General features: G+C 37.1%; 1 protein-coding gene across 2 annotated transcripts in view; it reads left to right on the top strand.

Annotated features, from left to right (window-relative positions):
• Hdx (highly divergent homeobox) overlaps positions 1-24,183 on the top strand; it is a 116,510-nt gene that overhangs the window by 52,722 nt on the left and 39,605 nt on the right. For both annotated transcript variants that reach the window (XM_036175712.1, XM_036175711.1), the window contains one exon: positions 21,121-21,267. In XM_036175712.1, the coding sequence (XP_036031605.1) occupies positions 21,121-21,267 (147 nt within the window). The remainder of the gene's footprint in view (positions 1-21,120; positions 21,268-24,183) is intronic.

Genomic DNA, 24,183 nt, shown 5'->3' with positions numbered 1-24,183 from the left:
CTTATATACCTTTTTCTTTCTGCCCCCACTCCCTGGGATTAATGGTTGGGTTTCTGGGATTAAAGGCATGGGTCACCATGCTTAGCTGTTTCTAAAGTGGCCTTGAACTCAGAGATCTGGCTAGCTCTGCCTCTCAAGTGCTGGGACTAAAGTTGTGTACCACCACTGCCCAACTTCTGTTATGGCTTACTCTTCCCATTTTCTAGCCACCATTTCTGGCTCTGTTCTAGTGGCTGTCTGTTTTCTGACCCCAGATATGTTTATTTCGGGGAACACACAATATTTCAGGGAACACAATACCCACCACAATAATTCTTTCGAGAGACACTTCCTTTTACAGTCCTTATAGCTCCTCTACACCTTAAGTCACTCTTTATCTTATTTCCTTATTTCAATTTCTTTATAGTATTTAATATTAGCCCCAAATACCATATTCATCAGTTTCCCTTGTTTTTTTCTTAACTGACAGCCAGATTTGAACTTTCTATCTTAACCTATTTTCCATTACTTTAGTAATCATTTCTTGATTGAGTTATGCTTGCTATGAGTCACTCGCCATATGCCAGACTTACTTTGCAGACCTGAAAAGGACCCCTGAAACACTTTTAAAATTATTTACTTGGGAGCTTCAGAGGTTGCTCAGTTGTTAAAAGCCCCAGCTGTTCCTGTGAGGATCTGGATTTGGTTCCCCACACCCACAATGGAGGCCTATAAGAACCTGTAATTCCAGTTCCATGGAATCTGAATTGTCTTTTGGCCTCTACAGACACTGTATATATGTGATGTACTTACATACATTTCAGGAAAAACACATATGCACAAAATAAAAATTAAGTAAGTCTTTAAAAATGAGTTAGTTAGAATGGGGTCACTTGAAACCTATATATTCAGGGGTCACTTGAACATGGAATTCACAAATTCATGGACAGATATGGACTGAGATTAATATTATGGGCTTTGTGGATGTAAAGTTATTCTTCAAAGCTAAGTATCTATAACTTTTAAATGAATTATTTAACTGCCCATATCTATACAAATCCAAATAAATATATCGCATTATATTAAAGATTAAATGAAATAAGTTTGAACAAATTGTTAGACATATATTACTAAATATTTATTATATTTGTTTTTAATATATTTCAGAATAATCAATTATGTTTTTGGATTACAGGGTACTTTCTTAGGCTTATGGTTGCTATTTCATGTAAAATTGACTTCATAAGAAGAAAAATACATTTTTATAAATGATTAATGCTATTGCCTAACACTTTAAATATATACATATATGTCATGGCCTTGACAGATAGTTTCAAATAGGAACTATTTGGAAAAACATATAGAAGAATATACAATCACATCTAAAACAACTGAGAAACCAAAGTGTTAGTCTGGTTTGAAGTTTTTAATTTATGTAAAAGACAGGATATTAGAACTTTAGGGAAAATAAGTTGTCCCAGTTATGTGTATTCATAATTCAAAAGTTGAATAACTAAGTTTAATAGGAATTGAGCATTCTAAAAATTAGAGACACTTGACTTAACATTGTTACTAATTGAGCTTGTTATCTCTTTGGAATTCTCTTTATAAATAAAACATTCAATGAATTTTGATTTTTCTATTCATATTTAATTAAAATGGGGTATATTTCAAATCAATGAATATCTCTACAGTAAAATTTTATCTAATATATATGTATGCATATATATGCAAAAATGGACTGCTTTTTATAACTGAAAATCCAGTGGAATAAGTGAGCTACACTCTCATTTTAATTACCTATTGAGAAAATAAATTATGATATGTACTTTGCATAAGAAGAAACTCTCCACATTTTTATCATGTATACTTCATTTTCTTTATTGTGTTTACTCCTCTTAAATTTTACTTTCCACTCAAATAAAAGTATTTAGTAATTTATTTCTATATTTCTTTTATTGAAAGTAGATTGTTATAATCTATGTTCTGATTACTGTTTTCCCTCTCTCAATTACTCCACATCCTTTACTCCTTCCCTCCCATTCAAACCAATACCAAGCAGTATCAGGGATGGGTTCCATCTCATGGAATAGGCCTTAAGTCAAATCAAACATTGATTGGTCGCCCCTTCAAGCTTTGTGACACTATTGTGCCCAGCACATCTTGCAGGCAAGTCAATGGGTTTGTAGCTGAGTTGGTGTTTACCTTTCTTCTTTGGTAGCAAGCAGAGTACCTTCTGGTACCATGATCACTAGTCTAGGCCATAGGTAGGTACCAGCTCAACTCCTCTCCACTCAATTGAGTCAGGTAGGTTTAGTCTTCATCAATAGGCTCTTATTTTATGGAAAGCAACCAATAGCCTTGTCAATAGCCAGGTTGTTTTTGGATGCCCATGGAACCCCTTTAGCAAACAACTGGATTATATATAATCCATTCCCATAACTGGAGGCTTTGTTTGGTGACAAGAGATGTCCAGTTGGGGCTCTATTTCCCCTGTTATTTGGCAGTTTCATTTAGATCGCCTTCATGTGTTCATATATTTTAGGAAGCTTCTATTGTATTAGGTTTCCATCCAACACCTCAAATGGCCATTAGTTTTAGCTATCCCTCCCTGTATTCTCTACCCGACCCCCTCCCTCCTCTTCATCCTTTTCTTCTTTTGACCCTCTCATTTCTCTCTCATGTCTGCCTCTCCCATCCATTGGTAACTAACTAGTCTATGGGAAGATAGTACCGTGTGCAAACCTGCAGTTAGACTTTCCCTGCTAGTTACTGTTAGTCTAATAAGAAGCAACCCTGTGAGGCAAACTGAGAGGTTTGAGGAGGGGATATCATCTCACAGGTCTCTTAATAATACCGAAAGTGCAACGCACAGACACCAAATGAAAGTATTTGAACTCCAGAAACATGTAAATTCAGTTTGAAAGCAAACAAACTAATAAAAAAAATACTCCTCCAGCTGCCTTTGGGCACCCTCTGCTTCTTCACCTGGAACTGAGCACCTTGGAGCTTCCTTCAGCTTCATGCGCCATTTTATAGAGGGGCTATGGCCTTTTACGTGTGCAGCTGGTCAACCTGCAGTCATGCAAACAACAGTGCTTATGAGGCATGTAAAGCTAGTGTTGAAGGCAAGGATGATGGTTTTAGGGCGAGATGCAGACAAGACCAAGGTCAAGTGGAAGTCCATAGAGTGTTCACTAGACTTGAAGGCGCAGCCAACCATGTTGTCCAATCTGACTGCGCCAGGGTCTCAGAGCTGGACCATCGTAAGTGTCATATTTAAGGGCATCCCCCAATAAATTACATAGAGTGGATGCCTGGCCAGCTGGACCATCGTAAGTGTCATATTTAAGGGCATCCCCCAATAAATTACAAAGAGTGGATGCCTAGCCAAGGCCACAACACACGTACCCTTTGCTATATTTGTGGCTGTACCATGTTACCATGGTAGGCAAGGAGATGGATGTACCTGGGTTACTGGATGAGAGTTTTCATGTGGAGCAAAGCAGCAATCTCTGACCAGAATTGAACTGCAACCAGAAAAGCAGCAAGCTCCTCCCGCTGGATGCAACCAATTTCCAGAGTGCTTTGTCACCTCCAGTGTGTTCGGCATCACAGAACTGATCCAAATGTTCCAGCCGCTGGAAGAGTTATGGGACCACCTGGCCTATTATTTGAACCCAGCCAGCACCATAACCAGGCTAATAGAGGAAGGCATAGGATATGAACTCCAGCATGATTTCTATAGCTCATGTAGCTCCCCGACAAACAGCAGCTATGATTGGCTGAAAGAAACAGAAACGAGGCTCCTCCTCTCCCCTGTTAGGAAGACAGAAATGGATAAGTCTCTGTTCAACAGTGTCACCCCCCAGCCTTTTTTCTTCTACCCTGACTGGTACTCCGCTGAGCTCTTCAGCTCTGCAAACGGTAGCAGCATTTAGAGCACACCTAGTCCATAATGGTGGTGAACAGTGGGAGTGCTCAGAGATCCCCACCTATCCCCTGCCTACACCTTCCCGCAAAATCCATCCTATCCCAGAAGGCCACCACCTAACTTTCCTCACAGAGCCATCTGGTACCTGTTGTGACTCAACCCGCAGGACACACCCGAAGATGATCTCTCACTGGCCAGCCAGTGGCCTGGCCTGCCTACCTTTTGCCTGGCACACACCCTGCATACCATTCTTTTGTGGGATTAGGAGGAAGGGATCCTTTTGTGGACTCATTTCTGGTACCTAGGACCCACACCTCTTTATCTGAGAGGCCCTGAGATTAACGCCACTCAGCCCTCCGCCTTTTATTTTATTTTGTTTTATTTTATTTTAGTAGAAAATTAAAACGAGCACAAAACCCCTGCTGACTCACAGCGCTGTTAGAAAGACAAAATCCACAGACGTAGGCAGGAGGTAAAGAAAACATGTAAAGACTGGAGTTTTTAGCTCCGCAGAACTGGTGTGGAGACAGCTATGCCCTACATACAATCTTCAAGTGGTTGGTTACCTGCTGTGGAAGGACAGATGCCTGAAAACCTTGCTCTCCAAAGCTCCCCACCACACCCTTGCCCCAGCACCAGGGAAATACACACAAGATAGGTACTTTGGAAATTCTAGGACAGTCCTGCATTCACCCTCATCCCTGTGGTTACTCTTTTCCTGTATACAATTTGTTGTCAGCCTTACTCTGGCATAAGAGGTGACCTAAACTCCCTGACCCCTGCAGAGATAGCTGGACTTCTCCTCCTCTTGCCATACTTCAAGTATTGTGCTTTGAGGAGACAGGGGAGCCAGTAACCCCAGTGTGGATGCTCTGTGGTCTGGTCAGACATTCCCACTCCCTATAGCAGCCCCTGGAGTCCTGTGGTTTCACTGGAAGCAGTAAGCCATCATCTACATTATAGTATTCTCTACTTGAAAATATTAGGTTGGCTGATTTGACCACAGTATCAGTCAACTATTGAACGAAAATTCATTTGATGGTTTTTCAAAAGTTGTGCTACTTGGTTCTAAGTTTGCTGAACCACAGGGCTGCTTTGTGTTCTGGACATGTATTGTAGCTCTGTGATTAGAAAACCAGAAGTGCCTGGAATGGGCATCATAAAAGGTCTATATGTTTTAACAATATGAATCTGTTTTAAAAATATGTTCACAATTCAAGTATTTTCTGCAATCTAAGAAATGTATTCTTATTGTTAGGAACCAGGTTTTAGAACTATTCACTGTCTATTAAAACAAGCTCTTTTAGCCGGGCGGTGGTGGCGCACACCTTTAATCCCAGCACTTGGGAGGCAGAGGCAGGCGGATCTCTGTAAGTTCGAGGCCAGCCTGGTCTACAAAGTGAGCTCCAGGACAGCCTCCAAAGCTACAGAGAAACCCTGTCTCGGCTAGTTGAAAACTAAGAATTTATGTGCTGAAGTTTTTTAAAATGAGATTATCAGTTTGGTTTGTTTAAAAGGTGTTTTTAGCAAACACACAGTTAATAGGATATGGTGGTGCATACCTTGAATCTCAGCACATTAGACACAAAGGTATGTGTATCTCTGTAAGTTTGAGGTCATCCTGGTGAACATAGTGAGTTCCAGGCCTCCAGAGCTGCATGATAATGTGACCCTCTCTCTCTCTCTCTCTCTCTCTCTCTCTCTCTCACACACACACACACACACACACACACACACACACACACACACACACACACACTTGAGCTGAGGATGTAGATTACTTGGTAGAGTGCTTGCCTATCATGCACATAACCCTGGGTGCAATCCCTAAGCATTACATGAACTGGATGTGGTGGTGCATATCATTCTCACCACTGGGAGAAGTGGAGGCAAGAGGATTAAAAGTTTAAGGCCATCCTCAACCTCATAGTGAATTCTAGGACAACCTGGGTTACATGGGATCCTATCTCTAACAGAAGTACACACGTGCGTGCACACACAATTTTCCTTTCTTTCTCCTCCTTTAATTGAATGTGGTTTACTTTTGACTTAATATTTTCAGTGCAGAACACATTCAACTGCAGTTGGGCAACTGTTTAGCATGTTACATTTCATGATAAACATTTTGAAATGGCTATTTATCTATTCTTTTAATTTTGAGAAAGTTTAAATTAAGTTTAACAAATTTAGTTACAGAAATGTATACATAGCTATTAAAAGGTTGTCTATGTATGTATGTCTGTGTCATGTATCTGACCAGAATGTTACTTAGTCCGATTACAAAATCTATAATTTATAGCTTAGCATTGACCTATCAAACAATTCAAATAACTATCATAAAATACTTGCTGTCCATTCCACCCTAGTGTATTCAAATTAGGGGAAAAAACAAAAACAAAAAAACCTCTCAGATTCAAATCAATACATTGAAATCAATGTACTTTGAACTTGAAATTTTTTAGGGGGTACAGGGTTTCTTTGTAGCATTGGTGCCTGTCCTGGATCTCACTGTGTAGACCAGACTGGCCTTGAACTCACAAAGATCCACCTGCCTCTGACTCACGAGTGCTGGGATTAAAGGGATGCACCACCACTACCTGGCTACCTTGAAATCTTTTAAGTGTTTCTCTGTGTGTTCAAAAGAAGTGAAGACAAGGGTTTTGATCTTTTGGTGATGATATAAAATCCCAATGATAATTTTACAATATATTATCTTAGATAAAGATTTGGTAAAAACACCAGGTTTGATGGTGTACACTTGTAGTTTGGGCTACTTGCAGACTCAGTGAAAGTGATCACTTGAGCACTAAAGTTTGACATCAGCCTTGACAATATATCAGTACTTGACAATATATCAGTACTTGACAATATATCAGTACTGTTTTCCCCTCATTTCTTGTCTTCTCGAAAGAACAGACTCGGCCAAGAGACATGGAATGTTCAAGCAGAAGTTTATTTAGCAAAGCAAAGCAAATATTACCCTTCAGATCAGAGCTTGGAAGGTGCTGACCTGAAGGGGTAGGTAGCACCTCACTGGGATCTGTGTTGTGGACTTTTAAGAAGTTTTTATGAATGAATATTTATCAGGATAGTAACATAGTCATGCAGGTGAATTGCCCCTTTTCCCTTTTCTAAATCATGGTTGATTAGATCGCTCATAATCCTCTTGAAAAGCTCACAAGGGAGTATCAAATATGCAAACTAAGTGAAACAATGAAGTGAGTGAATTTTGAGGATAGAGACATTCATTAGTGTGCCTATGTGAGGACTAGGAAAGTTCAGTGGCCCCTGAGTTTCTGATATAGTGAGAAAATCCCAACTGTACCTTTCAGGATATTTAAATACAATGTACATTCTGATAGTCAGGCCACACAGTTACCAAGATACAGCTACTGTTTCCTTGGTTCTCTCAAATCAAATTCCCTGCCTAACCAGCAGACATAACTAGCAAAATACAACTACATTGTTCCATGGTTACCTCCTCTCTGTCTCCTTGCCTACCCAGTCTCAGCTTCATATGGGAAAAAAACAAAACAAAACAAAACAAAAAACCTCATTCTCAATGCCAACAAAATAAATTTGGGTTTTCATTCTCTACCTTGCTTCTAGGGTTAAAACCAGGGCATCACACGTGCTAGGCAAGTGCTATACCACTGAGCTCTATCCAGCTTTGAGCCTTTTTAGTGTTAGGTAAAATGTGAAGAACATTTCATTCAACCCTCATTTTAAGTATCAGTGTCTCTAAATTTCCTTATTTTAGATTTGGATTATTTTATGCTTCAACAAGCAAGCAATTGAAAGTTCAACCAGGATCTAGCACTTTATGAATGCTAATAGCATGTATCACATTTTAAGATGATTGATGAAAAGGATGTAGTTACTATAATTTATTTCACTAAAATCACACTGGAGTGAATAGTTCCAGACTTTAAGAAATAGTTCCCAAGCAAGCATAAATTTTAGCACAAATACATTTTACGCTTAAAAATAATAGATTTACATTCTAAGATTATTTTAAAAATCTGAAAGTTTCATAAAAGAGCAAATTTATGAAGGGTCCATATAAGGAAATTCCATGTTATTTTTAAATGTATCCAATTAAAAAGACATGCACTTAATAGAAAGTGTATATCCAAAGTACTGAGAATATAAGTTAGTGATTAAGAATAACAATAATTCACAATTAGCGCCGGCAAGAATGAAATGTGTTATAACCCATTTGGAAGGTTGTATGGCAGTTTCTTAGAAAGTCAATAGCCTTACCTATGATCTAGCCTGTCATTCCTAGTTATTTACCCAAATAATCTGAAAATGTATGTCCATCCAAATTTCTACTATAATTTATTAAAAGCATCTTTGTTTTTAATCATCAAAACCTGTAAATAACCAAGATGCCATTTAGTGGACAGATAAGCAAAATGCCATTCATCCATACAATTGATGGGTATTCGGCCACTGTGATAAAAGAATAAAGACCAGCAAAGATAGCAGTGCATCTTAAATATATATTGCTAATGGACTGAAGAGATGGTTCAGCAATAAGAGCACATACTGCTATTGCAGAGGACCCAATTTTGATTCCCAGCACCCACACTGGGCAGCTTATAACTGCCTGTAACTACAGCTCCAGGGAAATCCAATCCTTCTACAAGATTCTACATGCATGCACGCACACACACTGACACACATACACACATGTAAACATAATTAAAATTAATAATTTGCCATGCATTTATGTATCATCATATATGAAGAAGAATCTAGTTCTACAAGCTACAGTTCTATGCTTCCATTTACGTGACACTGTGCCTTGGAATCTCTTCATTAATTATTTTTCTCATCTCTGTGACAGAGTACCTGAATAAACACCTTGAACAGTCATTAATTTTAGTGTACAATTCCAGAGGGTTTAATTCATGGTTACTTGTCTCTGTGTTTTTGATATTTCTATGAGATAGAACATCGAAGAAGCAGGAGCCTGTAGTGGTTGAGGTTCTTCGTCACTTGATGGATAGGAAGCACAGTGAAAAGTCTATTATTTTCTTTGTTTTAGAGATTGTTTTTCTGTTTTTATTTTAGTATCAAATATTAAGCAAAAAATAATAGATTTTATTGTGGTGATTTCATACATATGTGTATAACAATTTTATTAAATCTATCCCTCTTGTTTCCCCTCCTTTTCCTTCAAATCACACATCTATGCTCAAATAATCCAAGTTTTACTGGCATGTTGTTTTTTGAGTGTTTTCTCTAGATATGAGTATGAGAGAAAATATGTGATATTTTCATCCTGAGTCTGGTTTGTTTCAATTAACATGATGATCTCCACTCCCATCTATTTTCCTATAGAAACATTATTACATTCTTCCTTATCTGTAATCCATCCATAGCACCTAAGCTGATTCTGTAACCCAATTATTATGAAGAGTGCCACAATAAACTTTGATTTACGGCTATCTCTACTGTATATTGCCATTAATTCCTTTAGGTATATATCCAGGAGTGGTGTAGATGTAACCGTCTTGTTAAATAAGAAACACAGAGCCAATTGCAGAGTTAAAGGCCAAGAGGTGAGAGCAATAGCTGAGAGCTGAAAACCTTACCCTTCACTGCTGCTCTGTCTTTCCTCTCCACAAGAGACCTACTTCCTGTATCCTGTCTTTTATATAGACTTTCTGTTCTGCCTTCTCATTGGTTGTAAACCCAGCCACATGACCTCCTCATCACTGCCTGTCTGTACAGACCTCCAGGTCTTCTATGGTTGGTATTGGGATTAAAGGCTCGTGTCGCCATGCTGCCTGTATCCTTGAACACACAGAGATCCTGCCTAGCTCTGCCTCCCAAGTGCTGGGATTAAAGGCATGCACTACCACCATCCAGCTTCTGCTATGGCTTGCTCTGATCCCAAGGCAACTTTATTAATATAAATAAAATCAAATTTCAGTACAAATAAACTATCACTATAGAGTGGTATAACTAAATCATATGACAGTTGTAGTTTTAGTTGTTTTTTGGGGGGGGTCATTAATGATTTTTCTGTAGTAAGTTTATTAATTTAAATTCACACACTATATAAAGACCTCCACCCTTGCTAGCATTTGTTCTTTTTTTCTTGCTGACAATGGTAACTATTCAGACAGGTGATATGAAATCTCAGTATCATTTGATTTTCATTTACCTGATAGGTAAAGGTATATTTTTATATGTTTATTAATCACTTAGACTTGGTTTGTGAACTACTTGTTCAGTTCACTCACCCATTTTTTTTTTGTTTTGTTTTTGTTCGTTTATTTTTAGGAAGCAAGAGTCCATGTACCTAGGTTGACTTTGAACTTAGCAATGAGCTGAGTACCTGATCTTCCTTCCTCTGCCTCCCAAGTACTGGGACTGCAGTCGTCAGCTTGGGGTATGCTAGGCAAATATTATTCCAACATCCTCAGCCCATTTTATCTGTTCTTTTGGTATTTAACTTTAATACTTTATATTGTGAGATGTTAATTTCCTGTTGAAAGAATAGCTAGCAAAGGTTTTTCTCCCATCCTATGGACCATCTCTTCACTATAGTAATTGATTGATTTGTCATGCAGAAGCTTTTTAATTTAATGTAATCCTATTTGTCTTTTCTTGCTTTTTTTCCCATTGTAATTCTATTGAGAAGATTGTTGCCTAGGCAATCAAAGACCTTAATATAAGGTCTGAAATTATTAAACTACTAGAGTCTTTAGTCCTTATAAAGTTCATGTTTTCTGTTTTTCCTCTTTGCTGCATCTGCTTTTGGTGTCATGTCTAAGAATCCGTTTTACCAAGTAGAAAGCAAAGTTCATGTACCTGTGTATTTAAGAATTTTATAGTTGTAGCTTTTGCATTCAAGCATTGAACAATTCTGAGTGAATATTTATATGGCACAAGGTAGAGGTCCACCTTCACTTTTGATGTATGTGGCTATGACGTCACACCAGCACTTTCCTTTGAATGCTCTTAACTATAATTCTCATACAACCAATTAACTAAGCCAGATATGATAGGGCACATGTTTAATCACAACATTTGAGAGGTCAAGGTTGAGGGATCAGTAGTTGAGGTCATCCTCAACAACATAGCAAAGTCAAGACCAACCTGAGCTTAATGAGGCCCCATCTCACAAACAACAAAAATTAATTGACCAGAGATACATGCATTTTTTTTCTGGAGTCTTAATCTGTTCCACTCTTGTTTCTCCATCTTTCTGCCAGTACCAAACTGTATTGATTAGTGTGCTTTGGTAATAAGTTTTTAAATCAAGTATATTCTCCCACAGAATCAACTAAGCAGGACTCATAGGGCTCACAGAGACTGAAGCACCACAGAGCCTGCATAGATCTGTGTTAGGTCCTCTGCAATCATGCTGTGGTTGTTTAGGTTGAGATGTTTGTGGGACTCTTAACAGTGGGAGAGGGTGTTCTGTGACTCTTTTGCCTGCTCCTGGGTTGCCCTCTCCCTCCTACTGGGTTGCCTCATCCATCCTTGATATGAGGGCTTGTGCCTAGTTTCATTGCATCTTGTTATGCCCTCTTCGGTTGATATCCCTGGAAGGCTTGCTCTTTTCTGAATGGAAACAGAGGAGCAGTGGGTCTGGGGGTAACTGGGAGGAGTGGAGAACAAGAGAGGCTGCAGCTGGGGTATATTGTATGAGAATAGAATTTTTTTAAGTGAATTCTCCACAGGTGATAGAAGAATGTTTAACTAGTATGTACAAAGCTTCAAGTTCAATGCTTAGAACCACATGCAGCTGAGTATGATGTTATGTATCTGTAATCTAAACACTTCAAAGGTGAAGACAGGATGATCAGAAGTTCAGGGGCAAGCAGAGCAGAGAGTCTAAGGCCAGTCAAGGCTGTATGAGACTCTGTCTCACAAAACTTAAAGAAAAGATGAATGAGTTCTCCACAGAATCCTGATTTATTTAATATGCTTCAAGGAGCAGTGGAATTGACAGGAACAAAGTACAAGTACTGCCTGTGTCCTCTAGTAGTAATTACTTGAAAAAAATGTATTAAAACATAGAATATTGACACAGTTTTCCAGTGCCAATTAACATGATCATGTGAGTTTTTCCCTCCTTGGTTCTATTAATATGTTGTATTACATGATTGATTTCTGTGTGTGAACTACACTAATACTTCTTAGATGAATCCCAATAGATCATAATGTATAGTGTACATGCTTAGTTCCATTTCTCTATTATTGGCTTGAACAATTTTATATCTGTGTTCATAAAAGTTACTTAACGTAGAGTGGCATAAAATCACGATGTGCTTGTCAGGCGTGGGTATCAGATAATACTGGCATTTAAAAAGCAGGTTAGGAAGTTTTGTCTTCGGTTCAGTGTTTTCTAAGAGTGTGAGAAGAATTGATATTAATTATTTCTAAATGTTTTGTCAAATTCACTACTAATGCCATATTTATGCTGTTGTTTTGTTTCCTGGGAAGTTTTTATTGTAGATTCCATCATTACCTGTTATTAATCAACTATTTTCCAATTGCTTATGATCTGTGTGTTTATTTCCTGAAGTTTATGGGAATAGCAGCAGCGTCAGTTCAGCCCTGGTGATGATCAGGCTGTATCATAATAAAGGGGGCAAGTGCAAGAGGAAAAAAGCACAGGACTAGACAAGAAGCTAGAGAAGAAGAAAGTATCAATTTTAGTGCAAGCAACATAGGTCTAAGTTCAGGCAATTTAATGAGAGGAGCTATCTTAACACTGTCAGTTTAAAGCAGTGAATGTTTTAAACATATTGTCAAAGTAATTACCACTGTTTTGTCTTGCACCTGGAACTTTTAGATGAGAGATGGAATGGCAAGATAATTTCCAGAAACATACATATTTTATTAAATTGAACAACTTGTTGTACATCACAACTGATATTTCATACTTATTGCAGTTTTCCCATTTACAGATAAGAACACAGCTAAGTCATATCTATGATGAAGCTTTGAGAATTTAAATACATTTTACCAAATTCTCATTTTTAGTTCTTTATTGTGCTTTTCATTGAGTGAAGTTGAAAATGTTTAAAGCATAATATACAAGACTGCTCTTTATAGCCCACTTGTCTCCAGTATGCTAGGGCCCAATAGGGAGGCCCTCAGGGTTCCAAGAAGATTGGGCATACTATGCTGCTAGAGTTCCAGAACTGTAAACTAAATAAATCTTTTTCCTTTACATAAAATAGTCAAAGCAATGGACAGAAAACAAAAATCTATCTATCTATATGTATATATGTGTATATATACATATATACCATTCTGCATTTTATATTCACATTCATTGTGTATGTACAATGTTAATTGACTGATAAAATATCTAATGGAAGACTTGCCAATTTCTCTTATTTCAGATTATGCAAAATTTTATATTCTTCAAATATATATTTAAATTATGCATTAAATATGGTTAATGATTCATAATGCCAAAGTGTATTTTGTTAAAAGATATAACAGCAATTTCTGATGTTGGATTAAGGTTGTGAGACATATAAAATTGTGTAAGTTTTCTTAATGACTCTCCTATTAAATTTGCTGCTATACTTACCCATTGATCTATAATTTTTTAACACATTTCTTCTTTCTTTCCCAGCACCTATTATTTTATTCCCAAAACATCTACATACTCATTCTATTATATCAACAAACCAACTCTTGCAAATTACATTATAGTGCAGATTTTCCAACTTAATTTATTTTTAACCAATCTCATCCTAATTTTGTCTATTTATAAATGGGAAATGGGGAAACACAGCCAGTGTCTAAGAACTGTAAGAAATTAGCAATAAATATTGTAGAAATGGGTAGCTGACGAGGTGCCCTATTACATGACCCTGTAGGACCTTCCCCTTCAACCCCGAAACTTATCTGTAAAGTATACATTTCCAAAATTTAAGTTAGTTAACAGATAAATTTCCTCATACAACAGAAACAAAAAGTGTCAATTGTGAATCAGAAGTGTAATCAAAGAAATCTAAAAAATAATAAAGCTGTGGCTGCATGCTGGTGATACTGGCAAGAAAGGAAATCAGACCCTTTACATAGTCAGAATCATCCAGGGGCAGCCATGCTATGCAAAGACTGTGACTAAAATGTAAATAGGAAGTGAATATGATAAAATTCACAAAGAACTAATTAACACACATATGTACATATACATATTGCTTACACAAAAATCACTCAACTATGTAATTCAGACAATTTGGCCACTAAAATGATGGAAATTTAAATAAGCAAACAAAAACCAAAATATAAGAAGCCATTTTTTCACTAAATTGGCAAGATTACAAAGCCAAAACACAGACGAAGATAGCAAAAAACCAGGGAGTGCTAAGCATTTCTGTTCTCATTCCATGGTATTTAACAATTTTGTTATCCCCTTAGAATCTGCAGTGCATTGATTCCAGCCCTCCCTATGGACATCTAAATCCCGGAAGCTCAATTCCCTTATAGAAAACTGTATTATCTTTGTATATATGCACATCCTTCCACACACGTTAAATTCTGACTACATTATAATATACAATATAGTGTACAGCTATATATAAGTGTTAAGTGGTTTTGAGGAATAATAAGAAGAAAAGAGTTTGTACATGTTTAGTACAGAACCAAGCACAATAGACCTATCTCTATAGAACATGACTAAGAGAAGGTGAAGAATCCACAAGTGGGTAGCACTGAGATACTGAGGAACTAGGAAGCAGACTTCATCCCTATGGAGCAAGCACAATATTCGGCACTGGTAAATTCATGTCTTGTTTTATAAAATTTCTGGGATTATTTGTCATGTATTTTCAGTCCATAATATGGTTGAATCTATGGATGCAGAGTCCATAGACACAGAAGACCAACTTATTTTTAAAATTAGGACCTGGGAATATAACTCAGTGAGAAAATACTTGCCAAGTATGAACAGGGCTCTAGATTTCATCTGTAGCACTTCAGTAAGCATTTTCAATGCACATTTACTAAAGCAGACTTCATTCTGCATACCTTAGCATCTATAAAAACCTGGGAATGTCTCAAAGGGTCTGCCCCACTGTGATGCTGCAGTCATAGTATTTAAATACCTGATCTCTAAGTGATAGCTCACAGAGTATTTAAACAGACTGGAAACTGGTTGACATCAGTCCTTGTTTCTAAAACGCCAGTCTCCCACCACCTCAGATTGTTCACTTTGTTCCCAAATGCACATTAATGTGGTTTTACATAGCACACAGTGTCTGAGGCTATAGGCATATGTGACTAATGTTTTGTTGTTCACCTCATCTGGTGAGTATTGGAATCTCTTTGTAACAATATGCAGAGGAGATGATCAAAACACACTGCTGGAAATTTCACATCACACATAGCAAATATAATTTAACACATATAATGTATTAATATATAATTAAATATATAAGATATGACATTTATATATAATATGTTTTAGGATTGATTATCTGTCACCGTGCACAAAACACAAGTCCAAGTGGACCAAAAACCTCAACATAAATCCAGTTACACTGAACCTGATTAAACTACTAATAACCTGAAAATACTACATAAATGCTTTTCAATAAATAACCTTATTATGGAGTGTCTATATGATGGATTACAATTTGTTATTTAAAAGACTGAGATTAAAAATGAAAATAGAACTGTCATATAATAATAAGGTACCATTTTGGGATATATAATGAAAATATTTTAAAGTTGAGGCTAGAGGGATGGCTCAATGTCCAAGAATACTTGCTGTTCTTTTAGAGGACCCAAGTTCAGTTCCCGGGACTCTTGGGTCACAACTCTAACTCCAGCTCTATAGAAGCTGATTCCTCTAGGGGGTACCTACTGTGGGCACCTACACACAACAACAACAACAACAATATATTCTTTTAAAAAATCGGAAGTCTAATCTCAAAGCGATATCTGCCCTACTGTATTCACTGTAGTGTTTTTATTTGAAATAGCCAAAATATGGTAAAAACTTAAATTCTACCAAGGGATGACTAAATTAAAAAAATGTAGTACTTCTACATACATGCATATAATAGACACCTATATTATGTGTAAGTGTATATGCAGAATGCAATAGAATATTATTCACCCTATTTAAAAAGGTAACCTTACCATTTATAACTGTATGGATGATCATAAAAAGTATCATGTGAAATGGAATAGGCCAGGCACAGGATGACAGATACAGCCTATTTTTACTTATGTGAATGATTTTTGAAAAATAGTCAAATGTGCCAGGTATGGTGGACTCGGGAGGCTGAGGAAGGAGGATTGGGGGTTTCAGGATAGCTTAGGCTATAGTGTATGCATATCTATAAATGGTGATACAGAACAATCTGCACAATATACTATTAAGTAGAAAAGTTTAAGTTTATAGTACCATGTCATCTATGTAGAGTTTAAATATGTAGGAAACTACTACAAGTGGTTCTCTTTTGGTGTTACATTTATAGGTCTTCAGGTAGTAATATATGTGTGTATACATATAAATACATACATATGTAATTATACACATATATGTATGGATGTATGGATGTACGTATGTGTATGGTAGGAAGCAAGAGAAGAGCCTGTCCTAGTGCTTGCTATGTAGTTCAGGCTGGAATTCAGGGGAATTCTCCTGCCTCAGCCTCTGTACTGAAGGCACTATGGCATGAGCCACTTCACCTGGCTCCATATTCGCATAAGTTCGAGAATGTTTCAGAGTAATTTACTATTAGTAGTTATGTTTGGTGTTACAACTATAGGTTTGCAGGTGAAGAAAAGAGAGACAGTAATTGATTTTATCCTTTCCTGTTTTTATTTTACTATATTTCATATTAAGGGCATGCTTGGGGGTAGCTCACTGGCAGTGTTTTTCTTGTGTGCAGGAAAGCCCTGAGCTTTTGGAATGCTACCCTTTACTCAAAATTATTGCCCATGTCCTTTACCTAAGCCAGAATTTTAGATTTCAGTATGTCTCATAAAATGAAGGTGGCCTGAGAATCCAACAGAAAGACAAAATTGACTTCAATTTCTGGCTTCCTTAGGGGAGAATTCACCTTATCCTTTAAATGTCCACTCACTCTGTTCCTTCTCTAAATGGTCTTCGCAATTTTAATGCTAATTGATTTTTATTACCTTATTTATTTTCTTAGTTAAAATATGCTCTTAGGAGCTTTAAAAATAACTGCGCTTCTTTCATAAGCTTCTACTTAATAGGTATTGTCATAATAGGTCACCTTTAGCATTGCTAATGCTGAGACCCCAGCACATTTCTAGCAAATCAAATCAGGTTTTATTTAGTTCAATTTAAAGAATGAATCAGCTTTGGATGTCCTCTAAATGAATTACAAATTAATTGGCTGAGTGTGTTCAGTGTTCTGTTCATTACTCCTTCCATTCTGACAGTAATGTAGGTTAACTCGCACTGGCGAATTTGTGCAATGGAAATTCACGGGAAGATTCATAATGGCAGTTGTGATGAATTTTTTGAATCTTCCCAGAATCTTCTACAGTTGATTTTATTCTTGGTTTTAAGAATTTTAACTACACAACTCTTGTGCAGTCATTGTAGGATGAGCACCTGATGTAATTTTTATGTTGCGAGTAACTTAAGGTTTGAGGAAGAAAAAAATTAGATGATTCATTTGGGTTTATTCATTGAAAACATATGATTTAGTAATAGTACTTACAATAAATACTATTTAACTTTTTTAAGTAAGGAGAAACAGATTTAACTAACCATTTTTAAGGTTTATTTTTTAATTATGTGTTTGTATGTGTGCCTGAGTGTATGTTTGTGTAACACATGTTTGCAATTGCCTGTGGAGACCAGAATAGTGAGGGGCTCAGATCCCTTGGAACTGGAGTTATAAGTAGTTGTGAACCATCCAATATCTGTGCTGGGAACCAAATTTTGGTCCTCAAAGAACAGTATAGGCTTTTAACTGCTGAGCCATCTTTCTAGCCCCTTGTAATTGAATTTAGTAATACACATGTTCACAGTGCACACATGCACGCATGCTCACACACACACACATGGAGAGAAGAGATGAGGAGTGAGACAGAGACAGAGCAAAGAAAATCTCATTGTACCTGAAGCTTGCCATTTTGCCTGGATTGGCTGGCTGGTAAACAGCAGGGATTCAGTTAGCTCCACTTGCTAGCTAGTGCCAGAGTTTCCTGGAATACACGGCTTTCACATGGGAGCTGGAGATTTGAACTCGGGTTCTTAGGCTTACACCGCAAGTGCTTTTGCCCATGGTACCATCTCCCCACTACATATTTTATTTCCCACTGTTATCTGAATCTGATTTAGGAGGTCCTGCATGTTAAATTTCAGTTAGAAATAAAATGTTAAAGGGTAGATGTCTAGGACATATTTGAAGGGTAGTTTTAGTGTGGAACTAAGTAAACTCCATCTCAGGCAAAAGGCAGCACAGAGCTTCTACTGCATTGCTTTTCCTGTAGAGAAATGAACAAATGTCTGTGTGTTCCAGATACAACAACAAAGACAGACAAAAGGAAAGATTCCACCAAATCCAGCCTGGGGAATCACTGGGTTTATTGGGCTTACTTACTGGAGCATGGATGATTCAAAACCGCCTGCATCAGAGGCCCATCCCAGAATGTGAGAGACTAGCCTCACTGAGCTGCTTCACAGAATCCTACATTGGATGAATCTGCAATATACTTGAGCATTTCTGAAGGCCATTGCAGTGAGGAGGCCAGAGGGAATACTGGTTATATTCCCTGTTGAGAGTCCTGTACCCTTCCATCTGCCTCACCATAGTATTGGCAGTTCCACTACCATAAGCAGAGCCCTGATTTTAGTATACTGTTTTATTTCCTTGCCTGGTGAGGGGGTCAGGGTTATCTCAAATCTGTGTTGGTAATGAGAAAATCATGTTATGCTCAGATGAAATAACTGTATTACAACAACCTCATAACCCAAACATCATCCCACTTGTCACTTTACCCAACTCACTTTTTCTTCCCTCCACTGTATCCCACCTTCTCTCTCCCTACCCTCTACCCTCCACCTCTCACACCCTTTTTCTTTCTCCTTTATCTCATCATATAAACACACAAAGATTTTCAGGATGTGTGTATGTGTGTGTGTGTGTGTGTGTGTGTGTGTGTGTGTGTGTGTGTGTGTATGAAAATTAAAGCCCATTTTCAGATTTTTCCAGTACCCTATAAGGTAATTGGATACGTCATAAGGATAAAGCTTATAGAAAAAAAGAGAGAGATTTCTATTTCTACCTCTGCACTTGACCCTTTATGCCCTGCTGAATGAGTCCTTTGACCTTTCTTTTTTTCCTTATGCTTCATCAGCAAAATGAAAGTCGTTATTCTATCACATATCTAGTTTACTTCCTGAGGATGCATCTAAGACCCTTGAATTAAGAAATATATAAATCATGTGGTTGATTGTGTTTTTAAAAGCCTAAGAACAACAACAACAAAAAAGGTTAGGTTTATTGGAAAGTTTCTGAAACTATAAATATGATTCATTTTTCACAATTACAATGTCCTCTTGCATTTTACTTATTTGCTTTTTAAATTCATCATGTTACAAGGGGTCCTTAAGTTCATAAACCTGCTGCATTATAATGAACTAAGAAACAAATTGATAAAGCAAATAGATTTGTTTGCAGTTTGGCCCTATTGGGAAGGAGAAAAGATTTATAGTTTCTCTCTAACTTTTCTGTAGCAGTACTAGAATTTTATAGAAAAGATGAAACAAGCTATGAAATATATATAGGTTTGTTTAAGTTGTCAGAATAGTGTGAAATCTCTTCTTAGAAATCAAGTACTTTGGGGATCTTTAGTCTTTCTCTACCTCTAAGACATCATGAAGCAGGATACTGATGTTATGCTGTCTTTGGTGTATGTGAGTGTGAGTGTGGTGTGTGTGTGTGTGTGTGTGTGTGTGTGTGTGTGTGTGTGTGTTCGTATATGTTCCAGGTGGACATATGTGTATAGGTTTACATGTGTGTAGAGGTCAGTGTGTCATCACCAAGGATACTATAGATTTCTTTTGAGACAGGTCTCTCATTGGCCTGGAGTTCACCAGTTAGACTAGAATTGGATGACCAATGAGACCCAAAGATTTTTTTCTGTCTCTATCTCCCAAGCACTGGGATTACAAGAGCATACAATCATACTGGCCTTTTGCATGGGTGCCTACGATCCAAAGCAGGTACTTCTGCATGCAAAACAAACCCCTTATTGAGTGAACTGTCATTGTTCCATTATTTTTTTAAGATATGAATGGGAATGTGTGCATTAAAGGAAATTTTTGAAAAAAAATATTCCAGGTTGTTAATTTAAATTATCTTTTTGTTTATATGTTTTATCTGTTTGCTATAATGAACATGTTTGCATAATGAAGAACATTACATTGCTGTCAGTTAAAAACAATTCTACTCCTTTCATCCTAGCAAACTGTATAATGGAAATTTAAAACAATGGAAATGTACATTTTCATAGTGAGGGAATAGGGTAAAGCTTGTAAAATCTATTTATCTGTTATTTTACTGGACACTTGGGTTCATAAACCCATAGTCTCAGTTTCTCTGTATTTTAGACAATTTAAGAAATAGAAATTAACAAAAGTAATTGGATTCATTTAAAGTTTGGCCAAAATGGAGGAAGTCTAACTTCTGCCCCACCATGCCTGTAGTCATCTCTGAGTTAACGAGAAGCCAGCAAACAAAGGCTTGAACATATGTAATGGTAACTGTAGGACAGGTCAATGGGTCCTTCTCTGGTACAAGGAGAGCTGGGCCCAAGGTTTTCCCTGAGGAAGATTTTTTTTTGTTTTTTTTTTGTGTGTGGTTTTTTTTTTTAAATTTACATCTAGATAGAGGAATATGGGATCTTAAAGTTCCACCATTTTGAAAGAGAAAATAACATTTTGTGGAGTATAGGATTCTCACTCATTCCATGTGTGATCAAAGTTCTTGGTTACAAATCTGTTGTTTTGATAGGTGGACAATGCCTTCTCTTGGGAGGTCAGTTTGAACTCTTGGCTCCTATATTCCCCTTAAACATGCTAATTTTGCAAATGAAGAAAAATGGTGGCCTGGATCACTATCACAATGTTATATATTGACTTGGTACTTCTACTTCCCACCCCGTTTACCCTCTCAATAACATTGCTTCCTTTGATCACATTAAATTTTAAATGTATTTTCTAGCTACAGGACCGCACTCAGTTCAGTGACCGAGACTTGGCTACCCTTAAGAAGTACTGGGACAATGGTATGACCAGCCTGGGATCTGTATGTAGAGAGAAGATTGAAGCTGTTGCCACTGAATTAAATGTTGACTGCGAAATAGTTCGGGTAAGACATGTTTAGTAATTTTCATGCCTTAGTTGATAAGCAGCATAAGTGAAATCTTGAAAACTAGCAGCATGGGGTACTGCAAACAGTACCACTAATGAAGTGAAAAGACCTGCATAAAGGGAGATGTGTTTTTCAAAATATGTATCTGATAATTAAAGCATGTCCAGAGTATATAAACAACACAACTGAGTGATAAAAAGGCAAATAAAGCATCTGGACATGGAGAAACTGAAACCCTTTGTACTGCTGATGGGAATGTTAAATGTTAACATTTCCACTTCAGAAAACAGTCCTCAAAAAGTTTAACATAGGCTTATCTTTTAAGTCAGCAATTTTACTTCTAGCTTTATAGTTATATAATAGAAAACATTGGTTCCCACCAAAGAACTCATAGATACGTCTTATCCATAATAGCCCCAACATGCAAATGAGGTAAATGTCCCCCAAGTGAATAGATAAACAGAATATGATATAAGCATATGATAGATTATTATAGGACCATATAAAGAAAACTGATGTTGTTTCACACTTCAAGAAGGGAAAGCCTTAAAAGTACTTTGTTAAGGAAAATAATCTAGTGACAAAAGTTCATATTGTGTATGATTAAATTAATATAAAATGTGCAGAAAAGATACACTGTGGAGTCAGTAAGTAAATTGGAGTTGCCAAGAGCTAGGAGTAGGGTGGTAAAGGTAATAACTGTTAATGGATATGATGTAATATTTACAGAATTTGTTGTGACTGGTGCACATCTCTGCTAATATCTTGAAAATACATAATTTTAGATGCTAAATGAGTCAATTGTAGGATATAACAAATATTCCTTATTGAAACTGTTTTACAAGTGTTAGTAATACTATGCAAAAAACTGCCACAGCCAAACATTATCAGGTGGAACTTGGGGAATCCTGTGGAAGAGGGGGAAGGATTGTAGGAGCCCAGAGGAGTTGAGGACATGAGCACATGGCCCACAGAATCAACCTACTAGGGCTCATATGGGCTCACAGAGACTAAACTGGCAGTCAGGAAACCTTCCTGGTTCTGATGTAGGTCCTCTACATATATGTTAGGGTTGTGTAGCTTGGTGTTCTTGTGGAACTCCTAACAGTGAGAGCGGGGGCTGTCTCTGACTCTTTGGACTGCTCTTTGGACTCTTTTCCTCTTACTGGGTCTCCTCGTCTCGCCTTGAGGGTTTGTGCCTAGTCTTACTGTATCTTGTTAGGCCATAATTGGTTGAGATCTCTGAGAGGTCTTCTCTTTTCTGCAGGGAAGTGGAAGAGGAGTGGATCTGGGGGAGAGAGGAGGTAGGATGGGAGGAGGGAGGAGAAACTGTAGTCAGGATATAATATGTGAGAAAAGAATAAATAAAAAAGAAAAAATTTCATGAAGTGATCTGAAATGAATCTCATGTATTCTTATAATAAATAATAGGTAAAAATAAGTATACTAATCAATTGTTGGGATAGTAGTTTATATTCCATTTGAAGGACATTTATATGAGGTTGAGATAATTATGGTATTGTAAATATTTAATAATTATTCATTAAGGGACTGATGCCTCTTTTTGGTTTTGATTTTGATTTTGTTTGTTTCTTTGTTTTTACCATTTGCTGGTTTCTATGGTATAAAGATTTCCACCATTGGGTTTCCAAGTCTCATTCATCTTAGAGGTAGGAAGAAAAGATAACATTTTGATCCATGCAAAGTTATTACATGGCTTCAGACCATAACTAAGGGTCATCTCAGAAGATCCAGACAGAAGTACTATTCAAGAACAAGTGACAAAACATAAAACTCTTCCAGATGAACTAACATTTTTTCAAACATCTAAAGAGAAGGCGAAGGGCAAAGGTTTCTCAAAATAAATACAACTCTGAAAATACACACGGTCCTAGTCAGAGCTTTGCTTTTGTTGTTTTGATCCAGATATAAAATCAATTTCAATCCTATGTTTGCTGAGTATGCTGCTATATGAGAGTATATACTAACAATAAGAAAGAGATGCATCAGACACATCCTGTTTTAAAGGAGTTTGGAGTATAGCAAAAGGGATGATCAAAAAGTGCTGGCGACAATATCAATGTGGTATTGTATCATGGAGAACCTAAGTAAAGACCCCAGATAGGGAAATGTGAAGCTTGTGTTCTTGTCATTTTCAATTGTATGTTTAACAATCAAAGATGCTTCCTTGCGTGAAAATGCTTGTTCTGTAAGCCATGACCTCTGTCGAAGAAGAGAACTGGCTAGCACCTGAAAATGTGTATCTAAACATGAACACACACACCCCATGCATGAACAATATATGCACACACACACACATAAACACTAATAATAAATAAAACAACTAAATATTTTCAATTCTATTTCAATATTTTAATTGAAATAGAATTCTATCACTGGGCCCTCTTTTCTTCCCCCCACTCCTTCCCAGTTACTCCCCCATCTCCTCCCCAGTTCTCAAGTTGAAATCCTCTTTTCTTTGATTATCATTGTTTTACACAGAGAAAGACAGAGACAGAGGAGGGGAGGAAAGTTAGCCTTTTTTGAGTACTTGTTAATAATTTTCCCCAAATCTTCACAAATCATAAATACAACTTACTGAGTCCATTTTGTTTATGTACATGACTCCAGGGCTGATAGATGGACAATAAGTGCGAAGGGTGTCATCTCCTTCTCCTGAGAGGGTTGCCTATAGTTTTTTGTCTAGGGGTGGGACCCCCAAAATGATTTCACTTTCATAATAATGTCCCAATTGACACTGCTTTTGTTCCAGTCTTGTTTATGAAGCCATTTTGTGGATAGATTTGTTTCACCAAACACTTCCTAGTATTCTGGCTCTTATAACATTTATGCCCTCTCTTCCATGGTGTTCCCTGAATCATAGATATAGAGGAGATGTTTATGCAGATGTAT

The sequence above is a fragment of the Onychomys torridus genome, chromosome X (assembly GCF_903995425.1).
Source record: "Onychomys torridus chromosome X, mOncTor1.1, whole genome shotgun sequence".
In the NCBI taxonomy this organism is placed as follows: Eukaryota; Metazoa; Chordata; class Mammalia; order Rodentia; family Cricetidae; genus Onychomys; species Onychomys torridus.
This window is presented reverse-complemented; position numbering and strand designations above follow the sequence as displayed.